The sequence below is a fragment of the Bos mutus genome, chromosome 17 (assembly GCF_027580195.1).
Source record: "Bos mutus isolate GX-2022 chromosome 17, NWIPB_WYAK_1.1, whole genome shotgun sequence".
Classification (NCBI taxonomy): Eukaryota; Metazoa; Chordata; class Mammalia; order Artiodactyla; family Bovidae; genus Bos; species Bos mutus.
The window spans coordinates 58,253,277-58,269,716 of NC_091633.1; the positions used below are offsets into that span (position 1 = coordinate 58,253,277).

The window sequence follows — 16,440 nt, forward strand, 5'->3', positions numbered from 1 at the left end:
GTTTGGGGAAAGGGGATAACTGGAGGAGGGATAAAAGAAGAGAAAGGGTCCCAATAATAAGCCTGGTCTTCATAAATATTAGTAATTTGTAAGTGGAATATTATCTTGATGGCTAAGATTCATCCTGGGGAAAAAGGAATTGTAGACTGTAGAAAGCTATAAGAATATAGTTTGTTTCTCCTGCTTTTTGGGGGTGGTTATAAAATTGAAGGTTTTATTCCCATTCTAGAGCAATTTCTTCATAATAATGTAAGTAGTAAAAATGTAAATAGTAACTTGACACGTTGGTATCATATCTATCAAAATAAGTTAAAATATTGATCAGCTGACACATCCTTTTTGGGAGAGGAAATGGAAATAATGAGGGCTTCCCTAGTGGCACAGTGGTAAAATCTGCCTGTCTATGCAGGAGACATGGGTTGATCCTTGAGTCAGGAAGATCCCCTGGAGAAGGAAATGGCAACCCACTCCATATTGTTGCCTTGGAGATCCTGTGGACAGAGGAGCCTTGTGGGTTACAGTCCATGGAGTCACAAAATTAGGCAACTTAGCGACTAAAATAGCACCACCAACAATGGAAATAGTTGACACTATTAAGAATATAAAATTTGGATTAAAAAATGGACTTATACTGTATTGAAGGACTATGTATTAAATTTTGTTTTCCCTTCATTCAGCTATCAGTGATGACTCTAGATTTCTTTTCTCCCTTTTTAGCTATTTTGGGTATTTTAAGTTACAGAATCCTTACTGTGCTTTGAAACCCAGAGGTTTAACCAGTCTTTGCCTTTGTTTCCTCACCTGTAAAATGAGGAAATTCATAGCAATGTCTTAATAGATCTATAAACTTAAAGTAAATGAAAATGCTTACTGCAAACTAATCTTTAGTCCTTAGTCCTTATGTATCTTTATGTCAGAAAACTCTTTATCCTTTCCTAAACCTGTGTCCAAAAAACTTCAACACTTAGTGGAATTGTGGAAATAAGACATTTTAAGAATTAGTCTTATTGAATTCTGCACCAAAGAATTTTGTCAGTTATTTATTACATGGCTGTGACATAGGATTAATGAAGTTACTTTGAGCTAGTTCTAGCTGCTTGTGTACTATAGGTAACTCTTAATTCTTTTTTACTATTCCACCACCCCTGCCCCCCGCCCCTGGCCCATGCTCTTGTTAACAGTAAATTTAATGTATAGTTTATTTTTGCATGATGGAATTTTTTTTTTCTTTTGTTAAACAGGCTGCTTTTGTCAGAGATGTTTTGTTACCAGGAGAATGGGATGTATGTGTAACTTCTTATGAAATGCTTATTAAAGAGAAGTCTGTTTTTAAAAAATTTAACTGGAGGTACTTAGTTATTGATGAAGCTCACAGGATCAAAAATGAAAAATCCAAGGTAATTTGATATTTAGATTTGAAAATCATTTGTGCCTTCATTTAGAATTTGATCAATATGCAGACTATTCATTCTAATGATGAATTTGGTTCTTGCAGTTGTCAGAAATAGTGAGGGAATTCAAGACTACAAATCGACTATTATTAACTGGAACACCTCTTCAAAACAACTTGCATGAACTTTGGTCACTTCTTAATTTTTTGTTACCAGATGTCTTTAATTCAGCTGATGTAAGTGTTTCTTATTATTTTTTGGTTGGAGTAGTTTTTTGATACTTAATATTTTTGAAATAGAACTGGCCTGCTTCAAGAAACATACAAACTTATATAGAAAGAGATCAGAATTTTGGTTACCAGAGGTGGGAACCAGGGGAGAAGCAGAATTGGATGAAGGCAGTTAAGAGGTGCAAAGTTTATTGTACTTATTTATCTTCCACTTATAAGATCATTAAGTACTTGAGATGTACAGCATGATAAATGTAACACTGCTACATGTTATATATGAACATTGTTAAGAGTAAATAATGACTAAAAGTAAGTAACAATAAATCCAATATACATAATATTTTTTCTGTTTATCAAAAATTGTATATCTGTATTAAATGATGGATGTTCTCTAAACATTGTCATTGCACTGTACACTTTAAACCTCATCCAGAGCTGTCAGTTTATCTCAGTAAAACCAGAAGAATTAAATAATTTGGCCTACCTTTTCGTACTGCTTGAGATAATCATTACTTTTTCACACTTTTAGGTAGTTAGCCTCCTGTAACCTACCAAGTTTTGTTTGCATCCTGAGAGTTTACTTTTGTGCCTTTGATTTCAGTCTCATTTTTGAAGTCATGGCTTGTTCTTTCTGGAATGTCATAAATTCGCAATCTTATTGGGTGGTCATGTTGGCCTGACACTGCTCTAGGTGGACTGCTTTAGTTCTTAAGGCGGTGCTCAGGCTCTTCCCCAAGTGAATTTGGGTACTTCCTGTTGCCTGAGTTTTAAGTCCCTAGGATGGCCTCTTCTCAGAATGGCCTTCAAATTTGGTGAAGTCTGTCTAGCCATATTTTCTTATGGTCTAAGAAGCATAGAGACTAATCCTTAGCTTTGATAGGTTATTTGTGATGATAGAAATGGTTAGTTAATTAATTGAACTCTTGGTTGTACTTAAAGTGTAAATTATGTTGACAGTCTATGCAATTAGTAATTTTGGTTTTCTGTCAGGTTCGACTTCATTTTTGAACCTTTGCTCCCATTTCTGGAGTGTGTGTGTGTGTGTGTGTGTGTGTGGCTTTGAAGAGCTTATTCAAATAAGTTCCAAAAAGGTGTTAATTTTGATTGGGTGTGTTATGTAAGGATCATTTTAAGAGTAGATTTTATTATTTTTACGTTTTAAAATTTTTTTGAGAAGATTGTATTCTTGAAAGGCAATTTAATCAGTGTCAGCCAGCTACTTTAATTCTGCTTTTACTTACTTTGATTTTTGTTTTTGAGATAATTTTTCTTACCACATTGACGTGTTTATTTGTTTAATAATCTCTGTTAAAACTTTTAGTTGACACAATTCTAAGATTATGTTTACTAATAAAGCAAATACAGTTAATGCTTGAACAATAGAAGTGGGTGGGTCCACATGCACAAAAGTGTTTTTTCAGTAGTAAATACTAAGTTCTGCGTGATATGCAGTGGTTAAGCCGACTATAAGTTACGTGTGGATTTTCAGTTGCATGGAGTGTTGGTGCTCCTAACCTCTGTGTTGTTCAAGGGCCAGCTGTATATAATAAACTTGCTCAAGAGGTAAAGCTAGGGAAACTGTCCTTTTCAAATCCTACCCAAACACTAAAGAAATGTCTGTATTCTCAATTTTACTTTTAGAAAGTTTAACAAAAATTGGCATTGCTCTAGAAACCTTGTGTTTGAGGTATGAGTGATCTTAGCAAACTGTAAAGTGGTTTTAACTTTTAAGATTTTTCTGAAACAAGCATATTTTTTTTTTTCAGAAATATTGATTTTCATATCTACAAAACTGTTTCCAATTATTTTCTTTTCACTTTGAAACTTGTCATCTTGATGTTTAAGAAATACATGATTCTAAAATGAATTGCTAACAATAACACACATTAAAAAAAAGGAACTAAATGATTTTTGCAGTTCACAATTCAAATATTAAATTAATTTAGAAGTTGTTATATGCTATATAACCTAGCATGATAAGGTATTTGCAGTTACTATTATGGCTGTAAATTTGAGCGAACTGGGAGGGAGTGAAGGCTGGGAGGCCTGGCGTGCTGCCGTCCATGGGATGGCAAAGAGTTGGACACGCCTTAGCAACTGAACACACATAAAGTTACTATCACTCTAATCTTAATGTATTTTTTGTTTGTTAATCTAGGACTTTGATTCCTGGTTTGATACAAATAATTGCCTTGGGGATCAAAAGTTAGTTGAGAGACTTCATATGGTAAGTATTTTGGAGTAGTGTTAAAAAAGCATGTTTCTAATGGGAAAAATGATACAGATTAGTATATTGCTTTTCTGTTAACAAAAAGCACAGTGGCTTTAGAGTCAAATCTGTTTGAATCTGCCCACTTTAGTACTTACGATGGGAAGAGGGGGTAATGTATGGCAGTTTAAGTCTTAGAGCCTAGGGTGAAATTCTAACTGTGAATTAATTAACATACAGTGGGTTAACGTACAGTGAAGTAGCATAAGAACTTAATATGAACAAGTTCTGGAAGCTTTAGTTGTATTTTCCTGCCATAGGAGAATCTAACAGATTTGCTTCCGAAAGGCTAAAGGTCCATCTGTTGTTCTTAAATCAATTGATTGTGTACAAGCAACACTGCTAATAGTGCAGTGTGAACAGAGTTGATGTTTTTGCTGTAAAATACAGCCTTGTTCCTTCCTGTGAAGATTCACAAGTGAAAGTTGGTAGGAAGATAGAAATTTCTCTAACAGACCCCAGGTTATAATACCCGGACCAGCAGGATAAAGCATGTGAGCATTACATACAAGGCCTTTCATGACCTAACTCAGGGTTTCTCAACTGGTGTTGACATTTTGGTGCAGTTTTTGGAGGATGGGGAAGGTGATTTTCTTGTTCAGTAGCGGCATCCTGGACACTTCTGCTCACTCTGTGCCAGTAGTATGCCCTCATTTGTGACAGTGAGAAATGTTTCAAGGCCCTAGAAACATGTCCTGTGGGACAAAATCGCTCCTCCTCCACAGAGGTAATGTTTCTGTTAATAATGTTCTCCAACTTCTGTTTCACTTCTTAATCGAGCTTTACTTTGTTAAAATTGCTGACCCCACTGTCAGTGTTCTGTAACCACTGTCCTAATTTCAGTGTCTTTGCTTATCTTTTCTTCCACATCTAGTATTCTCTTTCTTGCCTTTACGAATAATACTTCAGCCAAGACTTGGTGGTGATGTCACCTTCTCCATGAGTACCCAGGCCGAGGCCAGCCTAGAGGCTCCTCTGTAGCCTGTCTTTAATAATCCAGTATTCTAACATTATGGGACTTTGCACAGGCTACTGAAATGACTCCTTTACAAATGCTTTCCCTCTGGATTGTAAACACAAAGGCAGGATGTGTCTTACGTTTGCTTTTGTATCCCTAGCATAATGCCTGGCTCAAAGTGCATATTTGATTAAGGGGAAAAAATTAAAAACTTTTGAGTGTTCAAATATTTGTATATAAATTAATTTTAAGGTTCTCTAAAGTTCTGTGTACTGAAATTTTATTTTGTACATATTTGAAGATAATGGTCTCCTAGACACCTTTGTTTCAGTTTAGATGGCATTTAAGCATGTAAGCACTCAATTTAGATGTATTTGTTCAGAGGGTTGTGGGGTGAATGTGTAGGCTTTGCTTAATAAATAGATAGGTACATGTAGGTAAAGCATACCAAAGCACAACAGAATCCCGGTTTTGGCATTTGTTTATTTTATTTACATAGCAGCATGAAGATGCTTGTCAAATCAGGGGGTACAGGTCTGGTAGCTGCCTCTCCACGCTGTCCTGAGATTCCCACTGTAGCTTCTGTGTCTTGTAATGAAAGAGTGTATTCACAATCACATGGTGTACTTGGGCATGAGAGAATTCTTTAAATGAGTTTTCTTTAGTTGCAAGAAATCCCACACCAAAGCCTAACTTGTGCATATTTTTAATAACCGCAGAATTTATGAGTTGGTTGAGTGAGTTCTCTGCTGATTTTACCTGGATTTACCCAGCTGCATGTACATGGACAGTTCTGGAAGAGGGCCAGGGGGGCCGAAGGTCCTCACTCACATGTCTGGCAGTTGGTGCCAGCTTTTGGTTGGGCTCCACTAGCTTCCTTACGTGATGATATTCGAGAAGTGTTGCTTATTGTTTTTCTCATCAATTTTTGTTGTTTGATCACATTTTTATAAGCTAGTGGTAAATAGAAAGGAAGATAAAAATAAAAGGATATCTTTTGCTTTATACCTGTCTTACAATTATTTTATGAAAATTAATTACCTATATACAACAGGGGTATGTCTCACAAATATAATATTGTATAAAAGAAACCAGATATAAATTGGGCATATACTATGAGTCTTTATATATAAATAAAGTTAAAAACCATCAAAACTTATGTATGACGTTAAAAACTGAATATTGGTCACCTTTGGGAAGAAAGGCAGGGGGATAGTGACTGGGAAGGTTGTATTGTCTACTTCTATAAGAAAAAGATAAATTAGGGAATATGATGACATCATAATGTGGACCTAGCCTTTTCTTAAGTGACTGGTTTTAAATTTGAAAGGCAGTGAATGTTGACAATATCTTTAAAATTTACTATTGTTTTTTACACTTTATGACAAGTGTATCAAGTGTTTACTTATTATATATTGAATAGTCATCTTAATATACTCTTTGGGAAGCCTGTAATAATAAATTATATATTTGGAAGGGAGAAGTCCTAAGAATCTTTTGATATTCAAGAAGGCACATTTCTGTGTATTTAATGGATGCTTTTAAGATCCTGAAATATTACTTACGTTACCAGTAAAGGTCATCTCCATTTCTTTCTGCTCTTTGAAGGTTTTGCGTCCATTCCTCCTCCGTCGAATTAAGGCTGATGTTGAAAAGAGTTTACCTCCAAAGAAGGAAGTAAAAATCTATGTGGGTCTCAGCAAAATGCAAAGGGAATGGTATGTGTTTTGAGATGTTTTTGAAATCATCCTTTTAATTCTTCACTAACTTTCATTTGTATTTTGCTTTTGTACTTGTATTGTCAAGGAATTCAGTTTGCTGGTTTGCACTCAGCCTGAACAGTTTCCCAGATGTAGAACCTAGGACTTCCTAATCAAATTTATGATACAAAGTCTTTCTTAAAGATGACAGAATCAGCTTGAGAAGTTTATGAATTCAAAAGTTAAGCTTGGCATTTAACAGAGATGGATGTAAAGCCCTCTACATGGGTTTTTAAAAAAGAAACCATGGCGGCACAGACTTGAGACATGTGGTTAACCTTCTGGGTCATAAATACTGGCCCATGGGCTCATGCTAGTCCCTGATGAAGTCAGAGATGGTAGAAGTCTGAGAAAACTTAAGTGCTTTCTCTTATCTCAGAAAGCTATATTTATTTAGTTTATAAGTCCATTTTGAGCTGATGTTTTATTTTAGGTTATATTAAAATGTCCTTTTGTGAAATTACAGTAATGACACATGGTAGCTATTTTGAAAGCACCTAAATAGGGCATACTAAGAAAGTTGTATCATAATAAACTGTGGAAAATTCTGAAAGAGATGGGAATACCAGACCACCTGACCTGCCTCTTGAGAAACCTGTATGCAGGTCAGGAAGCAACAGTTAGAACTGGAATGGAACAACAGACTGGTTCCAAATAGGAAAAGGAGTATGTCAAGGCTGTATATTGTCACCCTGCTTATTTAACTCATATGCAGAGTACATCATGAGAAACGCTGGGCTGGAAGAAGCACAAGCTGGAATCTAGATTTCCGAGAGAAATATCAATAACCTCAGATATACAGATGACACCACCCTTATGGCAGAAAGTGAAGAGCAACTAAAGAGCCTCTTGATGAAAGTGAAAGTGGAGAGTGAAAAAGTTGGCTTAAAGCTCAACATTCAGAAAACGAAGATCATGGCATCTGGTCCCATCACTTCATGGCAAATAGATGGGGAAACAGTGGAAACGGGTCCCAGATCACTGCAGATGGTGACTGCAGCCATGAAATTAAAAGGCGCTTACTCCTTGGAAGGAAAGTGATGACCAACCTAGATAGCATATTGAAAAGCAGAGACATTACTTTGCCAACAAAGGTCCATCTAGTCAAGGCTATGGTTTTTCCAGTGGTCATGTATGGATGTGAGAGTTGGACTGAAGAAAGCTGAGTGCTGAAGAATTGATGCTTTTGAACTGTGGTGTTGGAGAAGTCTCTTGTGAGTCCCTTGGACTGCAAGGAGATCCAACCAGTCCATTCTAAAGATCAGCCGTGGGTGTTCTTTGGAAGGAATGATGCTAAGGCTGAAACTCCAGTACTTTGGCCACCTCATGCGAAGAGTTGACTCATTGGAAAAGACTCTGATGCTGGGAGGGATTGGGGGCAGGAGGACAAAAGGGGACGAGAGAGGATGAGATGGCTGGATGGCATCTGACTCTATGGACGTGAGTTTGAGCGAACTCCAGGAGATGGTGATGGACAGGGAGGCCTGGAGTGCTGCAATTCATGGGGTCGCAAAGAGTCGGACACTACTGAGCCACTGAACTGAACTGCACTGAAGGAAGTTGTAAACCTTGTAAATTTCTGTTATTTTTGTTTTTTCTGTTTTCCTTTTTTAAGTTTTATGGGTGTATGAAATCTTAAAAGGCTAGAAACTGCTGACTTAAGTGTTCAGAGGAGGGAAATAATTAGCCACTCTGTTCTTATGCATCTCAAGTATGTTCAGTTCAGTGCTCAACGTTGATAAGTATTTTCAAGGGGCTGGAGTTGTTGGTAAAAGGACAGAAAAGATAAAAGGCAAAGAAATGGGCAAAAGGCAGCCCGTTTTAAATGTCCTCAAAAATTTTGAAAGGTTTTAATAGAGTAGCAAAGAGTTAGGCCTGTCTTATGTGGCTCTAAAATACAGAATTAAGACATGAATCGGTGCTGAGGTAAAGCAACTTTTTTTTTAGTTTATAACCACATTGGTGAATTTTACATTAGAATTGTGGTGGAAAGGTCTGCCTTGAATATTTTGTGCCTCCTAATTGGAGTTGTTAAGCATAGATGGCTTTGGTTATTTAAGTTGTTGCTCAGAGGATTCAGGGTCCTGAAACTTTGGTATTTGGACAGATTACTCTTTCCTTTGGGCTTCCCTGGTGGCTCAGAGGTTAAAGCGTCTGCCTGCAATGCAGGAGACCTGGGTTCAATCCCTGGGTTGGGAAGATCCCCTGGAGAAGGAAATGGCAACCCACTCCAGTACTCTTGCCTGGAGAATCCCATGGATGGAGGAGCCTGGTGGGCTACAGTCCACGGGGTCGCAAAGAGTCGGACACGACTGAGCAACTTCACTCACTCTTTCCTTTAGGATAATGTCTAACTTTCTAGTGTATACAGTCAAGGCTTTTCATAATCCAACCTTACCTTAACTACCCCCTTCTTTCCCCTCAGCCCATGTACTTTAACTTACATTTAAAGCTGTTGTATTAATTTTGTTCTCATCATCATGCCTTATGCTCTCATAATTCTTACTTCCTCCTTACCCAAATGCTACCTTGGCCACATTGAATAATGAATAGTAGCATTCTTCTTTTGGGAAAGACTACAGATTAAAATTATGTTTAAAACTTATATTTAAAATTTGGCTTTATTATTACTTAAAAATGTTGTATCATTATAGTTTTGTTTCAGTTCATCCCAAGAAGATGAATTTACTCTTTTGGGACTCTAGGCCCAAGCATTATAGGTGCACATTAGGACACTGAAGGTGGGGAGGGGGAACAGAAAAGAGAAACAAAAAAAAAGAAGTTCGGGTGGTACACTCCTAAGCGCACATTAGAAGTTGATGTGTTGTTTCATATGGGTATTTTGGGGTTGAGATGGGCTTAAGTATATAAAATGCCAGGGACCCATCCAGGAACATTTGAACCATCGATGTTTTTCTTTAAAATGTTTTCTTTTCACTAGGTATACTCGGATATTGATGAAGGATATAGATATACTGAACTCTGCAGGGAAGATGGACAAAATGCGGCTACTGAACATTCTGATGCAGTTGAGGAAGTGCTGTAACCACCCCTATCTCTTTGATGGGGCTGAACCGGGTCCTCCTTACACAACGGACATGCATCTGGTTACCAACAGTGGCAAAATGGTGGTGTTAGACAAGCTGCTCCCTAAATTAAAAGAACAAGGTACCTCTGTTACTGGTATCAAACGAAGAAGTAGTGGAAACTTTTAAGATTGTGATGTTAAAGTGAGGGAGCTCCCCTGCACTGGCACTTTGTAAAGTTGAAGTTTGGGACATTGAAAAACTCCTGTGCATTAATCTGAGCTTCACACCCCACCCTGCCAATCCCCCAGTTTTAAGCCTCAAATTTTTTAGAAAGTGAACTGTAGTTAAGGCAGTCAAACTCACTGGATTTTTGAGGGGAAATTCTCATTTTCTATACACTTCCCTAGAAATACCATTTTTTTGGTATAATGCCAAGAGTGCCCTTCCCACTCATATACAGTTCACAGAGCCTTTGATAGATGGTGGTGGTGTGTTCATAGTGGTGTTCTTCAGTTATTTATGTGTATTTTTAATTTAATTAAACATTATATGCATGGACCCAAAACAGTTTTATTTATAATATGCTAACTTTTTATATGAAAATGAGTATGTGTACAGATCTATTTAAATTACATGAGTGTAGAGCGAGTTTAGTATGAAGCCAGCTTCAGCAGTTGTAAGCTAGTGGCACAGCTTGTTTTCATCTGTACTGCACCTGTTTCCTCCTTTTGGACTCTTGAACCGTATCCCAGATATCAAGGCATTTCATGAACAAATTTTTCATTCTATAAAATGAAGTACACAGGTTTCAAATTTCTCCATTTGTGTTTCTCTGTATATTTTGATAAGAATGATAATTGTACCAGTAGATAACTCTGTTTTAGGATATTGACTGTTGAAAACATTGTTAGAGTTGTCAGTGAATTTGTTTTCTTTTTATACCTTTCTTGGGAAATGTATTTTCTAAAATACTTTCCTTAAAAGTTGAGTAACTGAAGAAACTTGAGTGCAGGGAAGGGTGGCAAGGAGTGGATAGGAGACTGCTGAGCATCCTTGCGCATTTAGGGCATGAGAACGTGGAACATGAGCAGAGTATCAGCCTCAGATTCTGAGACAAGGTAGTTTCATAATTATTTTCCAAAATGATCCACTGGTCGTCTCATATCCTACTGAAGGCATTGTGCAGCTGGCTAAAGAAATGGGAGTATTGGATAATTTGCGTTGTGGCCTAAATGAAGGATGATGGTGCAGGTGTTAGACACAGCTGGATGGTCCTTCCATCTGGAGTGGGTCTTCAGAACTTGCGTGAAGTCAGGGTACTGGGTGTGTGTCAAGGGATGCCTGGGCCTTGCACAGGGAAGGGTTGTTGTGGTGGAGGGTTATTTTTAAGTATGTGGGATATAAAGATGTCTTTGGGATGGCAAGATTTCCCAGGCCAGAGGCAGATAGCCTTTCTTGTTTACCTTAGTGTGTTTTATAAATACTGCCCTTTTCTGTTTGTGCCTTGATGGGAAAAATGTGGGGAGTGACTGACTTGAATAATAATGTGTAGTTTTATCCTTGTAACTACATTACCTGGAATGAAGGGGTAATTGGTTAGTCTTGGTTTTGGTTAGCAGTAAATTTAAATACTTTTTTTTTTTTTTTACTTCTGAACCTTCTGATAATGGTCTGTTACATTTGCCAACAGGTTCGCGAGTACTGATCTTCAGTCAGATGACCAGGGTATTGGATATTTTGGAAGATTATTGCATGTGGAGGAATTATGAGTACTGTAGGTTGGATGGACAGACACCCCATGATGAGAGACAAGTGAGTAAAATCTGGGGAGCAGAGGTTACAAAATTATCAGATAAAATGCTTTTCTGACTTTTATTTTATGTCATTAGGAGTCCATCAATGCATACAATGAACCAAACAGCACAAAATTTGTTTTTATGTTAAGCACACGAGCTGGTGGTCTTGGCATCAATCTTGCTACTGCTGATGTTGTGATTTTGTATGACTCAGATTGGAATCCCCAAGTAGATCTTCAGGCTATGGTAAGAGACAACAAATATACTCCGTGCTTAATAGATGTTTCAGTTAAAGTGAGCTAATGGGCAGTCTACAAATGTCAGTGACTGAATCCAATAGAATTGTATTTTCTCTGACCTCATAGTTCACTGAGGGTGTTTTGCAAGTGATCATCCATCTAAATCAGGGTATTTCCATCTTACATCTGCCATATCTTAGGACCTTAGAGTCCTGTTATATCCTTTCCATCAGGAGAGAAAACTGGGAATTGCCCAGGGAATTTTTCATGGGTCAGAACTGACAGTGTCCCCACTTCGATTGGCCAGCACTCAATCACATAGTATAACTTACTGCGAAGGAGTTGGTAACTGATACTATAGTTGTGTCTTGGAGGGATGGTAAACAGGTTTGGGGGAGCTGCTAAACTGCCTGCCACGTTTGATGTTTAAAATTTTAGGCCCATGCATCTTGAGTATCTTGGCCAGATCAAGAGAAACGTTCTTACGTTGAGAAAACTTATGGATCTATAGAGTAATAGCAAAACATAAAAGTTTGTAAGTTGGTACTGCTAATAACTTGACGTGTGGTGTTTATATCTTTTCTTGTTGGCCACTTTCATCCTGTGACTCTTTGTAAAGGTGGCCGGGGGAAATCGATCAATTAGAAATAGGGATGCTTTATAAGAATGTGTTTTCTGAACTTAACAGAAGTGAAACAGAAAATGGAATTCAAATTAGTTTGACTTCTTATATGTAGTTGATTGGGTACTGTTTAGACTAGGAGTTTTATATTGTTTGTGGAGTTTATTTATGTCACTTTTCCTCCCTAATTATTGTGAAAATTTAGATTTGATTTAGTAGAAAAACATTTTGAATTTAAACTTAAAAAATTTTTAAAAAAGTTTTATTGTCATACTTAAAGATTATAATTTTGTCTGTGTTGTCTGAAGACATGATGTATATTTTATTTCCATTAACCTAGTAAAATTAATATGGTAGTTCCTCACAGATTCAACATGTTCTATACTTCTGGAAGGATTTCTTGTGAGATAACTGATAAATTTGATTGAAACTGAGACTAGGAACTGTTAATGAAATGCTAATGAATATGAACTCATCAGTGTTTTGTTTCATATTTTTAAAACCATATTGTACTTGAGAATATTTTCATTTTGTTTCTCAAGATACACATTCATATGTTATTTATGTGAATTTTCAACTGGATTCAAAGTAACCTAGTTATTTTCCTAGGACCGAGCACATAGAATTGGACAGACCAAGACAGTCAGAGTGTTTCGCTTCATAACCGATAACACTGTAGAAGAAAGAATAGTGGAGCGTGCTGAGATGAAACTCAGACTGGATTCAATCGTCATCCAGCAGGGTGAGCCTTAGGACTTTAAACATTTACCAAGTTGAATTGATAGCACTTTCCCCCTGGATTTTCTAGTTCAAAATTATTTATTGAACAGCCACAGATGCCCGGCGTTGTTCTTAGTGCTGAGAATACAAAGGTGACTGAAACCAACCAGTGTTCTTACTTTCAAGGTTTGTAATTGAGTGAGAGTGAGACGCAGAATAAACATTTATGTAAGTAGGACTAGAAAGTGAGAGTGAGATTTTATTTTGGATGAATGGAAGGGAACTTCAGGTTCTCGTGCCACATGAGCTTTCAAGGAAGACATTTGTGTTTTCATGAAGCTTGAGATAGATCTTTTAGTGATGGGATATGTAAAATCTAAAAGTGAAAACAAACCCTCAACCTTTGGCCCACGGTGGTGTCTTTCCCTCGCAAATTGTATTGTGGCCAAATACATTTTCTCTGTCCCTGAAGCCAAGAGGTATACTGTCGTGTTGTGTTAGTCGCTCAGTCCTGTCCAGCTCTTGGTGACCCCATGGACCAACCCGCCAGGCTCTCTGCCCTTGCCGTCTCCAGGCGAGAATACTGGAGTGGGTAGCCATTCCCTTCTCCAGGGGATCTTCCCAACCTAGGGATCGAACCTGACTCTCCTGGACTTCAGGCAGACTCTTTACTGTCTGAGCCACCAGCGAAGTCCAAATGGACTTTGTTGAAATTAGAAAATTCTGTACATCAGAACTTTTTTTTTTGGCCATGTAGTTTGTGGAGTCTCAGTTCCCCAACCAGGGATTGAGCCCAGGGCGAGAAGTGAAAGCCCAGAACCCTAACCTCTGGGCTGCCAGGGGGGCTATATGTTCTCTATTGGTGGCTCCATTTGTTTGTGTGGTTTCGTCATCCAGGGTCTTAGGTGCCATGTAAGGAAGGGAGTGTTACATTTCTTTGATATCCCTTAATGTGCCATCACTTCATGGCAGATAGGTGAGGAAACAGTGGAAATAGTGAGAGACTTTATTTTCTTGGGCTCTAAAATCACTGCAGATGGTGACTGCAGCCATGAAATTAAGACATTTACTCCTTGGAAGAAAAGCAATGACAAACCTAGACAGCATGTTAAAAAGCAGAGACATTCCTTTTCCGTCTAGGCAAAGCTATGGTTTTTCCAGTAGTCATGTGTGGATGTGAGAGTGAGAGCTGGACTATATAAAGAAGGCTGAGCGCTGAAGAATTGATGCTTTTGAACTGTGGTGTTGGAGCAGACTCTTGAGAGTCCCTTGGACTGCAGGGAGATCCAACCAGTCCATCCTAAAGGAGATCAGCCCTGGGTGTTCACTGGAAGGACTGATGCTGAAGCTGAAACTCCAGTACTTCAGCCACCTGATGCAAAGGCCTGACTCATTTGAAAAGCCCCTCATGCTGAGAAAGATTGAAGGCAGGAGAAGGGGGTGACAGAGGATGAGATGGTTGGATGGCATCAGTGATTTAATGGACATGAGTTTGAGTAAACTCTGGGAGTTGGTGATGGACAGGGAGGCCTGGCGTGCTGCAGTCGTTGTGGTCACAAAGAGTCGGACATGACTGAACTGTGAACTGAATTGAATGCCATCCATAGAGTTAGCCGTGTGTCGTATACATAAAGACAATACATGATTGAATACTGTTAGTTATTTTTGTTGATAATTGCTTAACAGGCTTATTTTGTACCAGGCGATGTGGTCAATATTTAAATACAGAGTATTCTTTAGTCTTCATGCCAGCTGGAGGTTGGCATCAGAGATAGAAGTGAGTTGCTTGTCTATCATATATACAGCTAGGAAGTGACTCATCTAGGGTATCAAAAGCTGTATAAATTACTACAGTGAAATGTTTAATTAGGAAAGTCTCTGGGGACTTCTGGGGCCTGCCAAACAGTGAAATTTCTCACGAGTGATATAACGGTCCTCACATTCATCCATGGTTTTAGAAAGACATCTGCCTTGTGGTTCTCGTTGGCAGTTATTTTCATCTCTGAAACACCTTTTTTTTTTTTCTTTTTTTTAAAGGTTAAAAAACATTCTTTTACAATCAGCTGAGAAAAACAGTCTTTTGATTTTGGGTTTTTCTAGGGCAAATTTTGAAACAAATTTGTGCTAGTAGCTTTGTTAATCCCATTTATAGACATACTAGTCAAACAGCAAGCCTTCGGTGTATGCCTCTGGGCTGTGTTTGGTGTACTAAGGGATATAATAAAAAATATGGAAATACATAGAAGTACTTAAGTCTGAAAAGTTCCTTCACACCAACAGGAAAGTAATTCCTGTAAGCCTAAGAACATTTTTGTAGCATTGAGATAGCTTTCAATAATCATATTCTTTGTATTGAAGATGTGTCTTAACTTGGAAAGTCACAGATATTTGATGGTGTATTCTGTGAGGGACCTAAAACCATGATACAAGGATTTAAGGCCCCAGAAAACACCTTGCATCTTTATCCACTCGTTACAAGTTGGTTGAAGTAGGAAAATTGAAACACAAGTATATGTGAATAGTTCTAGAAGTTTGGCAATGTGAAGAAGGTTTTTGTACTTCATTTTCTAAGTAGAAAAGGCTGATTTGGGATTATTAGTAATAATACTAATCAGTTTCTGCTTATCAGAAACTTCCAGTGTTTATAATACTCTCATCTAGGTTTTGGTAATTTGATTTTCACATATCCCAAATTACTGTTATTCTCACACGAGAATATATTTTATTGAGATGGTATTCAGTAGACTTCATTACATAACATGTAAGCTTTAAGAAATATTTTAAATATTAACAACTTAAAATTTGGCATTTTATGTAAAAGTGAAAATTATCAAATGTGAATAAACAGAAATGATTAATGTTTGAGGTAAAATTATGTGCGCTTTTATCTAACATTTAAAATTCCAGAAGTTTAATTAACATTACACATCAACATCTTTTTTCAGGGAGACTTGTGGATCAGAATCTGAACAAAATTGGGAAAGATGAAATGCTTCAAATGATAAGGCATGGGGCAACACACGTATTTGCCTCAAAGGAGAGTGAGATTACTGATGAGGATATTGATGGGATTTTGGAAAGAGGTGCAAAGAAGGTGAGATGCAGATTAAATGATTATTTCTAGTATATAAAATATTTTAAACCAGAACTGAGGAAACAGCTATGTAAGTTACACTTTTACTTCCACAGAAGTTATGTTCTATAAAGTCCAATTCATTTTGATTATAGTTCTTGTGCTTTTATAAAATTCTCAAATCTACAAAGATGTTTCTTTTGTTTCCTTAGACTGCAGAGATGAATGAAAAGCTCTCCAAGATGGGTGAAAGCTCACTTAGAAATTTCACAATGGATACAGAGTCGAGTGTTTATAACTTTGAAGGAGAAGATTATAGAGAAAAACAAAAGGTAATTTATAAAGAGATTTTG

General features: G+C 37.4%; 1 protein-coding gene across 1 annotated transcript in view; it reads left to right on the top strand.

The window, feature by feature from the left end:
- SMARCA5 (SNF2 related chromatin remodeling ATPase 5) overlaps positions 1–16,440 on the top strand; it is a 38,864-nt gene that overhangs the window by 14,220 nt on the left and 8,204 nt on the right. Inside the window, exons 7-16 of the mRNA XM_005911428.3 lie at positions 1,242–1,397; positions 1,496–1,627; positions 3,780–3,848; positions 6,457–6,566; positions 9,550–9,776; positions 11,328–11,449; positions 11,527–11,679; positions 12,904–13,036; positions 15,960–16,108; positions 16,300–16,419. Coding sequence (XP_005911490.2) covers positions 1,242–1,397; positions 1,496–1,627; positions 3,780–3,848; positions 6,457–6,566; positions 9,550–9,776; positions 11,328–11,449; positions 11,527–11,679; positions 12,904–13,036; positions 15,960–16,108; positions 16,300–16,419 — 1,371 coding nt within the window. The remainder of the gene's footprint in view (positions 1–1,241; positions 1,398–1,495; positions 1,628–3,779; positions 3,849–6,456; positions 6,567–9,549; positions 9,777–11,327; positions 11,450–11,526; positions 11,680–12,903; positions 13,037–15,959; positions 16,109–16,299; positions 16,420–16,440) is intronic.